The sequence below is a fragment of the Leiobunum rupestre genome, chromosome 3, assembly GCF_980474605.1.
Source record: "Leiobunum rupestre chromosome 3, qqLeiRupe1.1.hap1, whole genome shotgun sequence".
Classification (NCBI taxonomy): Eukaryota; Metazoa; Arthropoda; class Arachnida; order Opiliones; family Sclerosomatidae; genus Leiobunum; species Leiobunum rupestre.
This window is the reverse complement of record NC_143386.1, coordinates 27,196,037-27,210,318: the sequence shown is the minus strand read 5'-3', so window position 1 is coordinate 27,210,318 and position 14,282 is coordinate 27,196,037. Positions and strand designations below refer to the sequence as shown.

At 34.2% G+C, this 14,282-nt stretch overlaps 1 protein-coding gene and 1 long non-coding RNA gene across 2 annotated transcripts in view; both read left to right on the top strand.

Moving 5' to 3' along the window:
* LOC149950979 (uncharacterized) overlaps positions 1-14,282 on the top strand; it is a 277,136-nt gene that overhangs the window by 224,572 nt on the left and 38,282 nt on the right. The window lies entirely within an intron of this gene.
* LOC149950981 (uncharacterized) lies at positions 846-2,327 on the top strand. Its single transcript, XM_090169069.1, has one exon. It carries the CDS (start codon positions 1,083-1,085, stop codon positions 2,325-2,327), a length of 1,245 nt encoding a protein of 414 aa, XP_090025195.1. The 5' UTR covers positions 846-1,082.

The following is a 14,282-nucleotide window of genomic DNA, read 5'->3' as shown; positions in this document are numbered from 1 at the left end:
AGGCAGTTGGGGGGGGGGGGAAACGAAAGTTCGTCTGCTAAAAGCAACGACTCTACAGCTAGTTGGACGGGTAATATTTAGTCTTTGGGAAAATATTTTCCAGGTTGCTTGAGTCGGCCATTTTGGGCGCGATTGCAAACATGGCGAATATGGATTGTTTTAATGTTGATTTAAATTCTAATTTTAATTCTTCTGAATATTACGATAGTTTAGAGCTTAATGTCTAAAGTAGGTACAGAGAAAAAATATCATTCATTAATGATACTGATCCATATATAGTCAAACCGAAAGATTGTCATTTAATTAAGCCTGAAGAGATTGAAAGTTTTAGTTATTTGCCCCCAATAAACTTTGCAGATATTTATCTGTATTTAATTGAGGGAATTTCACCTTTCACGAAGAAGAAATTAAAGAACTATAAAAGTTTAAATGCGTATAACCTTTTTGTTTGTGGATTTATAAGAGACGTGATGGTGAAGAACGTTGATGGTTCCATTTATATTCTTGTTAAAGCCACTGTGAGTATCTTCACCAGTATCATTTATATGTAGCGTAACATATATATTTATTCTGTTCGTATTCTTAAGGTAATGCACTCCCAAAGATTAAGGGAAACTCCCTTAAAACCTTGGATTATAACAGAGCAAGATGGCACAATTGAATCTGGACATTGCACTTGTATGGCAGGACTTGACGAGTCCTGCTCACATATTGCAGGGCTGTTATTCTACATTGATTATGTCGTTCGATTTCGAGAAAGGACAACCGTTACAGGTGTCAAGGCTTATTGGTTGGTTCCTATAACCAAAGGAGCAAGCTATGCCCCAATAAGTGAAATGGATGTTTCTTCAATAAAATCCCGAAGAAAGGAATTGGATTCAGTATTAGAAGTAGAAGAAAACGCTAAAACTAAATGCAAAGACAGTGTATTGGTTCAGAAATTTACTCCAAGAATCACGACTGAAGAACACTACCACCTTGCTGATAAAATTTTTAGTCTTGGCTGCAAAAATTCGTATTTTAGCATTGATAGAAAATATCAAGAAAAATATAGACCAAAATATATTAACGATTCATTCCCAATGGTGCTAACTGAGCTGTACGATGACAAATGTGTTGATTTACCATTCCACGAACTACTTAAACATTGTGAAGGAATTAAAGTAGGTTTTACATGCCAGCAAGCCGAAAAAGTAGAAGCTGAAACAAAAAATCAATCAAATAGCAAACTATGGCATTGTTTCCGCGCTGGTCGTATAACAGCGTCAAACTTTAAAGCAGCCTGCCACAGTAATCCAGCAATGCCTTCAGCTTCATTAATCGCTACAATTTGTTATCCAAGTGAAAGAAAGTTTGAAAATGAGGCAACCAAATGGGGTACTCATAATGAAGAAACAGCACGAAAAGTTTACCGCAATGCAATGCTGAAGACTCACAAAAATTTTAAAATTGAAAGTTCTGGACTTTGCTTGAATGTCAATCATCCCCATCTCGGAGCCTCACCGGATGGATTTGTTAGTTGCGACTGTTGTGGTAAAGGGGTTATAGAGCTGAAATGCCCTTTTACCATGAAAGATAACGCTCTGAAGGACGGAGATAACAAATTCTATCTTCAAATGAGCGAGAGTGAATTGAAACTGAAGCAAAATCATGCCTATTATTATCAAGTTCAGACGCAGCTATTTGTAACTCAAAGAGTGTATGCGGACTTTTGTGTGTGGACCAAGGTGGACTTCCATATTGAAAGAATATATCCGGATGAGGATTTCTGGGCAATTGCACTTAGTAAATCAAAAGAGTTTTTTTATAATGCTATTTTGTCAGAACTAGTAGGACATTTTTTTAGGAAGGATACGTCCATTAAAGAAAACCCCAGAAAGAAAAAAAGTGGAAAGAAAGCGGTTAAGTCATCCACTGAGCTCAATATTTTATCTCCAAATAAGAGGAATAATTCAAACAGAATGTCATCCCCATCAAAAGATTTGAATACCCAATCCAAAGTTCCTATAAATTTCACTTCACCATCCACAAAAAATCAGATTACGCCATCCACACCCAGTGCTTCTCAGAATATAGGATCAGCAACTAAAGAACTTGTTCAGTCCCCTTCAGAACCAAATAACTCTAGTCAATGTGAAGTCTGGTGCTATTGCAAACTACCCGAGTCTGGTGATATGATATGCTGTGATAACCAAAATTGTGCTATTGAATGGTTCCATATTGAATGCCTGAAAATAAAACGGATTCCGAAAGGAAAATGGTTTTGTGCTGAATGTTCAAAAGTTAATAGGGAGAACAGATCAAAGAAAAGGAGGCTCCAAATGTGATTTTCCATTTACTGGTCATTGTTCCTATATAAATTCAGAAATTACATTATTTTGAAAAATGAAAAAATAAATTTAAGGTCTCAGTTATAAAAATTGATTAATTTATTCAATAGAAACTACTGATGGGGTAAGATTTGTTAACGCACAGCACACGGTAGCAATTTTGTCAATTGTAGCAATATTTTCATCCGGGGCCCGATGTAGCAATTCCACGGGAACTTTAGTATGAAGTATTTTATACTTTTGTCGTAGTTGCCCGTTAACTCTTTCAACATGAATTCTGACATTAGCTAATTTACGTGTAGTTTCTAAAAACCCACAATGTTCTGTTAAATGTTTATCCGAAACACGACCACCCCAACCTTTTGAAATATAACTTATGGATCCTTGAGGTGTAATACCAATTAGAAATTTTACAGTGTTATTGTGTTTATAGCTGGACCACGTATTTGCTCGTGTTATAACACTGGATGGTTTGTCTGTGAACACCTCAAAACAATCTAGGATCACTGCACATTTTGATCCAAATTGCTCTCTAAAACACATTGGCATTGTTGCCTGTAGTTCGTCTCTTTCAGGCCACTTAATGAATCGGAAAAGGCGATTGTACAATGCATTTAAACAATTGTAGAAAATTCTGCTAACAGTTCTTTCGGAGATAAAAAACCTGTACGCTAATTCCCTATTTGATGAAGCCAATCGTAGTTTCATAACTGTCAGTATAAATTGTTGGAATGGTGTTAGCTTGGAGTTCTTGAATAAGAACGGTGAAATTTCTTCAACTAAAATATCTAAAAGCTCCAAGCGTTCAAGCCCCGTGAAGAAAAGAACTTTTTCATTATCCCCAGCAAAAAATGATGTACTGAATCGATATTTTTCAATATCCTCAGCTTTAGATTCAATTTCCAACGTTGCTATTGATAATTGATTTCTACAAAGGCTTAGCATTTCCTTTACTTGGTCTAACTGTAAAGTTAGGTTTTCAATTGAAGATTTCAATTCTTTTAATTCAAACTGGGCTGCTTCTAGTTCAAACTGAGGACAGACTCTTAAAAATGTTTGGGAAAAACCATCTGTGAAACAGCTATCCGTTTGCGTTGCGTGCTCATCGAAGGTGGTTTCTGTTTGAGTTGAGTGCTCATTGAAGGTGGTTTCTGTTTGAGTTGAGTGCTCATTGAAGGTGGTTTCTGTTTGAGTTGAATGTTCCACAAAGTTGGGTTCTGTTTGGATGTATTCGTCTGTTAAGCATGGTTGGGTAGTCTGTGTAGATAAATTTGCATATGTTGGATATATATGTTCTTCAAATGTATGATCCATTTCTAGTAAAGAAACGTTTTCACCAAAAGACATCAAATTATTTTCATTAATAATGGAGGAATTATCATCAAGCGACACAGTGTTGAATTCTGCAGCAGTAAGCAGGGTATTAATTTTTGGCGTAGATGTAGCACCTGGCAGATTTGGATTTAAACTATTTCTACACTTCGTAGTTCTGGGGGTATCACTAGATTGATCTGTTTTTAGGTAACGACTTGGAAGCCAGTCAGGATGTGTTGCATCGTAGAGCGTTGATGGTTTTCCTTAAACAAAATAGTGTATAGTTTTGTGTTTTAAGCTCTTTTGAGTTAAAAAATTAGAATACCTGAAGCGAAATGCCTTGAACAAATGCGAAGTCTTTCATCGTACCCATTAAGCCTTAGTTTATTGACCCATAGGCGCTGCCTATCAGATGATAATTGTTTTGTTTTATCCCCCTGGTTTTGTATAACGTTTGGAATCCGGTAAAAACTGACCTCCTCCGATGACAATCTTTCCCCTGAACAACCCTCAATACAACAACGCTTACGTTTTTTACCCATTAAAAAGATCAAACCTAAATTGGTGATCCAAAATTCCTATCACGAAAACGCGCCCAATATGGCTGACAAACGAGAGAAAAAATAGATAATAGTTATCCAGCTCTTTCATAGATGGCGATACGATCGCTATTTTTATCCCCCCCCGTTATTTTAGTTCCCCTATGACGTTTCATATTTCCCCTCTGCCTTTACTCTATAGTTTTGTGGAGTTTTGTCCAAATTATACAATAAATTATTTCATATGTTCTACTGTACTTTATTTTAGAATTATATTATTATGATTATATTGTTGTACAGTCCATACAGTTGAACTCATCTTCATGAGTTCTACTATTGTGGCCCCTTAAGTTTAATTTTACATAGGTAATACAAAAAGCTCATTGTTCAGCTGCCATGATCAGGCCAAGGTTGGTAAAATTTGGACTAGAAAAGGTTGCCTCGAAAAGGGGGCTTTGATTTACCCGTCGTCTGATTCTAGGTCTGTTACTCAGCCTTCTACTGTAGTACATGACGTCACTGGTTCGGAAAATGCTAGGCTTCTCAAAGTTACAAGTGACGTCACCTGGTTCGGCCAATAGCATTTATTTTCGTACATGAGACCCCCTTGGATCAGGCTTGGAAATAGCGGGAGTCCTGGGGCCAATGGCTCTTAAAAGTAATCAGGGGCTCTTAAAATAAATCATTCGAACTGGGGCTGCGGGCCACCTGGGCCCCAAATTAAATAAAAATATTTATTACAAATTTCTGAAAAAATATTTTTCTACGACCTTTGCTGAAACTCGGTTTTCATACATTAGTCGAGAGCGAAATCTAGCCTTAAAGTTAACATTTCAAAGTAATAAATGTTTACGTAAGTAACGTATTCATTTCTTATACTTGTATTTTCTCTCCCTATTTTCAAATGTCTTCCCCCATTTCATCTCCCCTGGGCCACTGGCCCTCAATAAAAAGAAACTTAAAGAAAGTCGGAAGCCCGAAGGGCCCCCGTTAAAAATATCACTATTTCAAAGTGTGGCCGTGATGAATTACAACTTGAATCTTGAATCTTTGTAACATAATAGACGAGCAGCTAAACCGCCTAACGTTATCCATGATGGCTAACCAATAATATTGGCGATTTAAGGCATGTGACGGCTGGCAAATGAAAATATTGAGACAAACTTATCGTCGTCTGCTGTTTTGTCCGCAGCTCTTTTTTTATTTGTCTGAATTTTTGACTGATACCAGTAATTTGACAGAGTAAGTTATTTAAATGAAATTGTAGTGATTTCTTAAATTTGGTAGTGCTTTATTTTAATTTCCAAAGTAAAACCATTGAATTGGGAAGATTTTATTCCCAACTCACTGAGGTAATCTATTTCCCTGGTAATCCAGTTGTCAACTCACAAAGTTTATATGCTTTTCAGAGTTTTTAAGCCTGATAATTTATTCATCAAATATGAGACATTTCATAATTAAAAATGCCCTTCTAAGTTTATTAAAATGAAATTTGTAATCAAAAAGTTTGGTTGCATAGACTAATTAACAACAGGGACGGTCAAGATCTATAACATTGCCCTATAAAGACCCCAAAATAAGGTATTAAAGCGTTTAGCAGCTTTGCCAGGCAAGTATTTTTTATCCTGGTGATTCAAACGTCAAACACTGGAAACTGATTTTGGAAATTGCGCCTTCTGTGGGGAAACATTTTTAACGGTTGTAGCGGTTGCGATTTGAATTTTCAGATTGTTGTTTACAAAGGAAGCCCTAAGCGTGTCTCATAACCAGTCATGTTATAACGTTAAATAAGTATAATTATTGCTATTCTTTTAGTATAATTAGTTTAGTGAAATGATACGTTTTCCACCTCCGATTCTAAGATTTATTCTAAATTATTCATCGTAAAAAAGGTAAACAACTATTTCACCATGGTACAATCATTTATATTTGTGAATATTTATTTATTTATTTATATTATGATAATAATAATTACCGTAACAAATTTGGGAATTGCTTCCAGACGGTAAGCAGAAAATTATTACTATAATTATGATTGGAAAAGCTCGACATTCTAAATTTTTACGACGATTAATTTAAAAGACCAATATTTTTATTATAAAATGTCTCATATTTGATGAATAAACTATCAGACTTAATCACTCTGAAGATCTTATAAAATTTTTGAGAAGACAGATGCATTACCAGGGAAATGGATTTATTCAGTGAGTTGGGAATAAAATCTTTCCAATTCAATGGTTGTACTTTAGAAATTAAAACGTTAGGATTTTATTTCACAAGCAAGAATATATTTTTATATAAAACTACCAAATATAAGAAATCACTACAGTATAATTTGGCTTTCTACGGATTTCCGTGAAATTGAAATATATTGTTAAGCTTAGTTAAAGGAGCAAAATTGTCCACGGGCACTTTTCCCTAGCGCCAACGGATTTTCCAGTATCAACGATTAAAGTTTGGTCACTTGAAGTTGGGTCTGGGATTTGCCATACCATTGTTTAAAGTCTTGAAACTAATCAACTTTTAGCACGTTGAAGTTGCGCAGTTGGTAAACGCGTCATCGATGTACCTACAGAGACCAGGGTTCGAATTTCCGAAAACTTTTTGAGATTTTTGGTATTATAAAAACAATGAAATAATCATAAATATTTAATTTTATAACCATGGTGGAAGTTCTATACTAAATTTACAAAATTATTGCACGACGGATACTTCATGGTTCAATATTTTATTAAAATTAAAGGTTTACGCTAGCTTTCGGGTCGAAACCCCTCTTCAGGCGTTCTGTTTACAATGATTCTAAAATCTAAATTCAGAGAAATGTAAATTGAATTTAGATTTTAGAATCATTGTAAACAGAACGCCTGAAGAGGGGTTTCGACCCGAAAGCTAGCGTAAACCTTTAATTTTAATAAAATATTGAACCATGAAGTATCCGTCGTGCAATAATTTTGTAAATTTAGTAATGAAATAATACCTTTGTGGCTTCTGTGCGTAGGTTTAAGCAATATTAAAAATTGAAATACGACATCCTTGCGTAGTATTAACCAAAATCCTAATAATAATAATACATGTGTCACTAGTCACTATACTTTATTCTCCATGTGCATTCAAAAACCTGACTTTATGATACGCAAGTGTCTATTAGATATTATTATTTTTATAATCTTTACGTAAGCAACTACCGTTTTAAGCATCAAAAAGAAATAAAATCAGAGATTCGAAGTATTATTATTATTGGTTAATCCTACGCATAGCTTAACGAATTGTTAAGCACTCGCCAGAAAAATCTCAAAAGGTTTTCGGAGATTCGAACCCGGGTCTCTGTAGATACATCGATAGCGCGTTTACCAACTGCGCAACTTTAAGCGTGCTAAAAGTTGATTAGTTTCAAGACTATAAACGATGGTATGGCAAATCCCAGACCCAACTACAAGTGACCAAACTTTAATCGTTGATACTGGAAAATCCGTTGGCGCTAGGGAAAAGTGCCCGTGGACAATTTTGCTCCTTTAACTAAGCTTAACAATATATTTCAATTTCACGGAAATCCGTAGAAAGCCAAATCCCATAGAAAAAGTGCCATGTCCTTACTGGTATCAGCGAAAAATTCAGACAGATAAAAAACCCAGCTGCTTAAGACTATAAGTTTGTCTCACTATTTTGATTGGCCAGCCGTCACACGCCCTAAAACGCTAATATCATTGGTCAGCCATCATGAAAAACGTTCGGCGATTTAGGAACTTGTGAAAATAGCCATGAGATTGGCTGGCTAAATTTGGTTCAGTTCAGGTCACTTGAATGCCTTAAACCTCTCATACTTAAAATTATATTTTTTGTAAAATTTAAAAAAAAATTTAAGTATACTAAATTGAAATTTTTAACCTAGTATATTTAATTTCAAGTAAAAATTTTAAATTAATGGTCTAGCATCTAGAGCCAGCCATGAGGTCTGGAGATTTTAAAATTTGCAATCCAGCATGGCTTTTTGATCTGAAGTAAATTATTTTAAAAACGGCTTATTTTCTAGGATACAATGACATTATAATCATTAATCAGCCTAGCCCAGTATCTTTAGGCTCTAGTGTGGTTTAAACATCTCAATTGATTAACTTATCCAATTCTAGGTAGTAAATTTTTATTATAATTAGTTCTAAAATGAGTTATCATAAATTAGTTTAAATAGTGATTTATTATATGTTCAATAATATTACCTTCATTACTATAGTGCAGAAAATCATGAACCAAGTACTGATGATAGTCATGAAAACCGTCAAAATATCCTGTGGTGTGGGTGTTTTATATATATTTAAAATATAAGAGGTATATGTATATATACCTCTTTTTTAGCCTGTCAGCCCAAATGTAAAAGCGAAATGATGAGTTTTTTTCGTTCTAGTATGATATATTTTTGCTTTGATGTTTAAATGAATTTATTAATTGTTAAATATTCGTGCAACACTTTCTAATATCGAATTTCTTGAAAACTTAGTAAACATTTTAAAATTAGAGATCAATTCGAGCCAACTTTCAGTTAGTGGAAGTGAACCTCAGGTGAGCTACTTCCATAGCAATAAGCCTATAGTCATTCTAAATTCAATTTAACTTATGTTTAGCAAAGCAGTAGGACTGAATACAGCAAAAGTTGTCAAACCCAAAGTTCGAATAACGCCATGTTACCGCCGTGAGTAACAGGTTCTTCGAAATCTGGGGGACTCCATCGCTGCGATTTTCTCTCGATAAAAATTAATCCTGGTTTTATGCTGGTAAAATATTTAAATTTTTAGTCATTCCGCCTGATACGTCGCATGACCCTTTAAGAAACCAATTTTTTTTTTAGAATAGTGTTTTATTGCCAACGGATGTAATCAGTGGCGTAAAGAAGGGGTCGGACGCTTCTGATAATAATTATTATAATATAATAACTAATTTTAAGGCGTTTACAATGATTATAAGCCTTCAATATGTTTTTCAAAATCTAATATGTTAACTCTAGCAGGTTGTCCGCAAAGTTGAAATGTCTGTTAATAATATGCTGTAAAGAATTTAGCATAATCTAATGTCTTAAATTGATATTTGCGATTTTTAAAAGTATCTGGATTGAGACTACTACCAATACCTCAACTAACCGTTTATAAAACATCAATTATGCCTAACATTTTATAAAGGCAATTGTGAGACCAACTTAAACCGCAGATATCTAATTAAGACATAAGATTATGCCAGGTGTTTTACATCATATTATTATCCAGATAACAGCTATTTCTAGTACTTGGTGATTATTTCTTAACTGTTGTGATATACAGCGTATTATGTTTTGTTAGGACTAGCTATTTATTTCCAAAACTATTATAGCTAGACTCTTTCATTGAAATTTCCTCGAAGTGTTTTTAATTATTTTTAAAAGTCTTTTTTTTCACCACTAGGTGCTTGATCAAAAAATGTCAGGGTAAAATTTGTAGCGCGTCATTTAAAACTTAAGAATATCGTTGATTTGATGCAGGGCCGGTTTTACATGATAAAAGGCCCATGAACAAAGTGATGCGCGTGGCCCATATTAACCCCACCCAAGTTTCTAATCTGCAAAACGAAGTCCATCGTCGTCCTGATCTACAACTATCATTTCAAATAGTTTTACTTGTCCTACTATAGGCTACTTCAATGCTTGGAACTTATTCTTAATTTAAACAATACTAACAACCACCAGTCTTTATTTGTTTTATATTTACCCTGTTTAGGGGCGCAACTTACTATAATAACTTAATGGTACAATATAAACAGAGAAAGTCCCGTATACTGAAATTTCCCAAGTATATATTTATTTAACATCAATATGACAAGATTCTTAGCATAGGCTGTCTGTATAATAGGACTAAAGTCAATGGATTTTAGAAAGTCATTTTCCATACAAATACGCGAAAGCCAATTCAAATGCTGCTGGCCCAAAGTAGTTCTTAATGAAGTCTCCATACATTTCCACCTTGAAAACGAGTCTCCACCTAAATATTTTTACTTTGTGAAGAATGGTTTCTTTTTCTGGTACATTTCGTTTTCGTTCGCGTCGGGTCACGTCACTGGAATACAAATCTGGTCATCGATTTTTGTCCTTCAATTCATACTCCTTAAGTCTATCCGTAATTTCTTGAAGATATGATTTCAGAGACTCAAGAAGACTCAAAGCAGTAAGTTTGTTCATATCCTCTGACTATAAGACCTGACAAGTCTTTTTTAGTCTTTCGAGAATGTCGTTCCAAAGAATTGTCAGAAATATCGTTTCCCAAACATCAACCTTTAATAATAGTGTGGCGTAAGTGAAGCTCTTCATTTTAGTCCAGTTAACCACGGGGGTGTTTGGGGGTGTGGGTGTGTGTGTGTTTCTGTGGGTCGTTTTGTCTGGGCGGCGAACGCGTACGCATTTTCGGGGCAAACTGTAATCGCGTACGCAGCTCCTTAGAATTAGGGAAAAGGTTTTTCCAAAAGAACCCTCTTTTTGTCATTTGGTGTAGTATAAATATTTTTCAATTTGCGTTAGTACTAGGCGGAATTCGAAACTGAGTCCTCCTGCATGACAGGTGAGCGTTTTACCACAGAACCACTGATACATGATACGCGTCACTGAAAATTAGAATCTCTTCCGAGGAGAGGTATATTTTGGCTTGCCAACTTGTTAAATATAGCAGCTATAAATGTTACGTGGCCAAAATATCCATAGAAACGAAAAAAAAATTAATAATTAATTAGTTGGTAAATGACAAAATTGTTGACGATAATATTCTTTATTGAAAGTTAAAATTTCAAAAAGGCAAAAAAGATAAATTCACGTAAGCTTGTGTAAAATAAATAATGTTGTTGAAAATATGTTAGTAGAGAAATGTAAAAAAACTATTCTTTAAATTTCAATCGCTTCGGTTTTAAATCTCCATCGAGTCACTTTGCTGGACAAGGGGCCTCGGACCCGAAAGGTTGCTAATTTTCAAATAAATAAATAAAGAAATATGAATTTGAAACCATGAAGTATCCGTCTTTTATTAAAAAAGCGAAAACGACCATTGCAGTAGCGGAGGCATTCCAATAAAATGATAGGCCTTTGACAAAACCGGTAGAATTGTTGATTAAAACTAAAGTTGTATAATTTTAACTTCGCCAGCTAAACTGTTAACACCGACGCGTGTGACGTCAAGTTATCAAAAAAACCTTCTCCAACTTTTTTTCTAGCTTTAAAATAAGGTTCCATACTGTAAATTTTGCTACCCAATTATATGGATGCTACGATTGAATGCTTCTAGTGTTAAATAATATTTATTTTAACCTTGTTAAACTGTTTTTTATGTAATTAGTTTATTTTTTTATTTTTTTATAGTTTATTTCCTTAAAGTGTCACACGGGTGTTCTCTACATTTATTAACGGTAAATTCTTTAAAATATGGTAAGTTATTAGAAATCCAGAATGTATGTTTTAAAAAGATAGTTATAACACAGTAATTGTTTTTATTTAAAAATTAAACAAATTCGAATTTGAGGAAACCTATTCTAAAAACTAATTATTTTTAAATTATTGTTGATTTTATTGCAGAGAAACCAGCATTTATCAAATATCTTTTTATTATTTTGAGATAATCAAACTCTTGGGGGATTTCAAGTACAGAATCACGTGATCGATCACAGTTCGTCTCCAAATGGCAGTTTCAGCAAGTATCCTGCGTCGACGGGCAGAGTCACTCCGGTTATAACAGACGCGTGATCGCTCAACAGGAAACATATTACCTTCGCAATTTCTATCGGTTCTATATTATAAAAAAAGAAAGTTATTGAATATTTGAACAGTTTAAGCAAGCACTTAAAATATTGTACGTCAAACTTAAACCAATTACTCACTCCTACACATTTTCAAGCGTTGGCTTAACTACTTCATTAATTCCTAATACTGAATTTTTTTAGCAAGTTGGGAAAATGTTACATTATATTTTGCTTTTAATTTGCCGTTCAAAAATATAACTAACGCGTAAGTAGAGGGAGGGTTGGAAGTGTTACTTAAATAAAATACATCGCGTATCATATTTCTATACCATAACCTAAATTATCAAATAATTTAAGGTATATTAAAAATAGGTATTTGTTTTTTATTTTTTAAAAGTATGATTAATTATTTAATTTAAAAACAAATAAATTAATGGACCTATTTTTTATTGAATTATAATCATTTTAAGGTTCATATATAAATTAACGTAATTGAGGGCGTGCATTAAATCAATTTATTATTATTTTTACGCAAGTGACCACTTGTCTTAAAGGGTGTTTTTCGTTATCAGTGAATTAATTGTTGAAATAGATTAATTAAATAATGCACTTTGTCTATGTGACAAAAATCATAGCTTAATTTATAGGTGCTCATTAGTTAGCGTGACAGGAGTGGACGTTGTCTCACAAATATGAAAATGTCTATATTCATGAGCCTAAAAGTAGTAGTTTGGATGATAGAAACAAATAAAAATCGTCGTAGAAATATTTTTTAATTAAATTCGTTATCATTATTGTTCATTTTTTTAAGCAAAGCCGTTTAAGGTTTGTAACGATAACGTCAAATTGGTTTGGATGAAATTGTCAGTTGATCTTGACAAAAAGCCTTTAAGAGCACGAGTAGAAATTGGACGAACAAGGAACGATATACTGACCAATAAAGACGGGTATTGGAAGCTCTCTCAGCATTCGATTCATGAGGCCTTCGTTTAAGCTTACATTGTGGGTCATTTGCGTATTGACGACTCCAGGAGCAACTGCATTCACCCGAATCTACCAATGAAATGTTAAGCCAATAAAGAGTCCATTTTCAATACAATTTTTAATAATGTAGTAGCTCAATTATTTATGCAGCGAGCTATTACCCAATGGAAATTCTAACAATTGTTCGTAAGATAATTTTTACAAAACTTGTCCTTAAGAGCTTTTGACTTAAATAAGCGCGTGTGAGAAATACCATCATAGCTTGCGTTTAGAGAAACCGTTGCTCAAATAGGCGAATTTTAGAAAATGTCATGTTGCCAGCGAAAAAATTATTTAAAGTTATCCTTTATAAGTACAAAATTAAGAATGGAAATTGAACTTGTGTGATCTGTAGTAAGGGAATATATAGCAAAGAAGTGCTTTAAAAGAAGAAGCAAGAGGATTGTCAAATTGTAATTTAAAAAACCGGTTGCAAAATGACCGTATATGTGAAAGCTTTAACAAATAATAATTTTAATTTGACAGTACATGTAATATTTTTCGTTCTTATTAATCTTAATTAATGGAACTGAAATATTGTAATAAATGGTTCTTACCTTATGCTTCGCCAGATCATGAGCCATGGATTTGGTTAAGTTAGAAGTGCCGGCTTTTAAGGCAGAGTACACCGAAAGGGATTTCAGTGGAGCCAAAGCGCAGACGCTGGACACGTTGACAATAGCGCCACCTGTGCCACGATCAATCATAGATTGGGCGGCAACCTATAGGAAGAAACAAATTTACAGCATCAAACTTCTATAAGATACCCCTTGATAATATGCACGGAAGTTAATAGAAGATTTCAATTTAATATAGTGCCAAAAGTGAATATACACTAACAAGTAAGATCAAATTTTTAAATAAAATAATTACTATTTCTAAGGGTTTTGTAAAATTATATACCAAAATGTTATGTAATTTTTGGAAGGGCATTTAAGGGGGGGGGTAAAAATACAATGATCTAATATCTATTCGGGTAAAATGTTCCACCGCCACGGTTCTTTTAACCCTGTGAGAGCAGCGTGAGAATCTGAGAGGAGGTGAGATGCACGAAACTTCCAAAGGAGAGGAGCGCGAGAGGGGTTTCACAAAGTATGCATTTCAGAGAGAGGAGAGTGAAAGGAGATACTTTATTACTTCCATTAAGGGAAAAGAGCGTCAGATTATTCAACCAAACTAGCTTGAGCGTGCGCGAGGTTAGTTAAATTGGCGAAATTCGATGAGAGGAGATGAGCTCAAAAGTTAGTTTACGATGGTGAGAGGTGTAGACCTTGAGTTTAAAATTTCGGAAACGGGAATGAGATGGAGTGAGAGTTTTCACAAAATTCTAAAAAATGCG

Bases quoted from the DNA above. Each gene is read 5' to 3' on its own strand.
- LOC149950981 (XM_090169069.1), top strand. From the start codon at position 1,083: ATGGTGCTAACTGAGCTGTACGATGACAAATGTGTTGATTTACCATTC.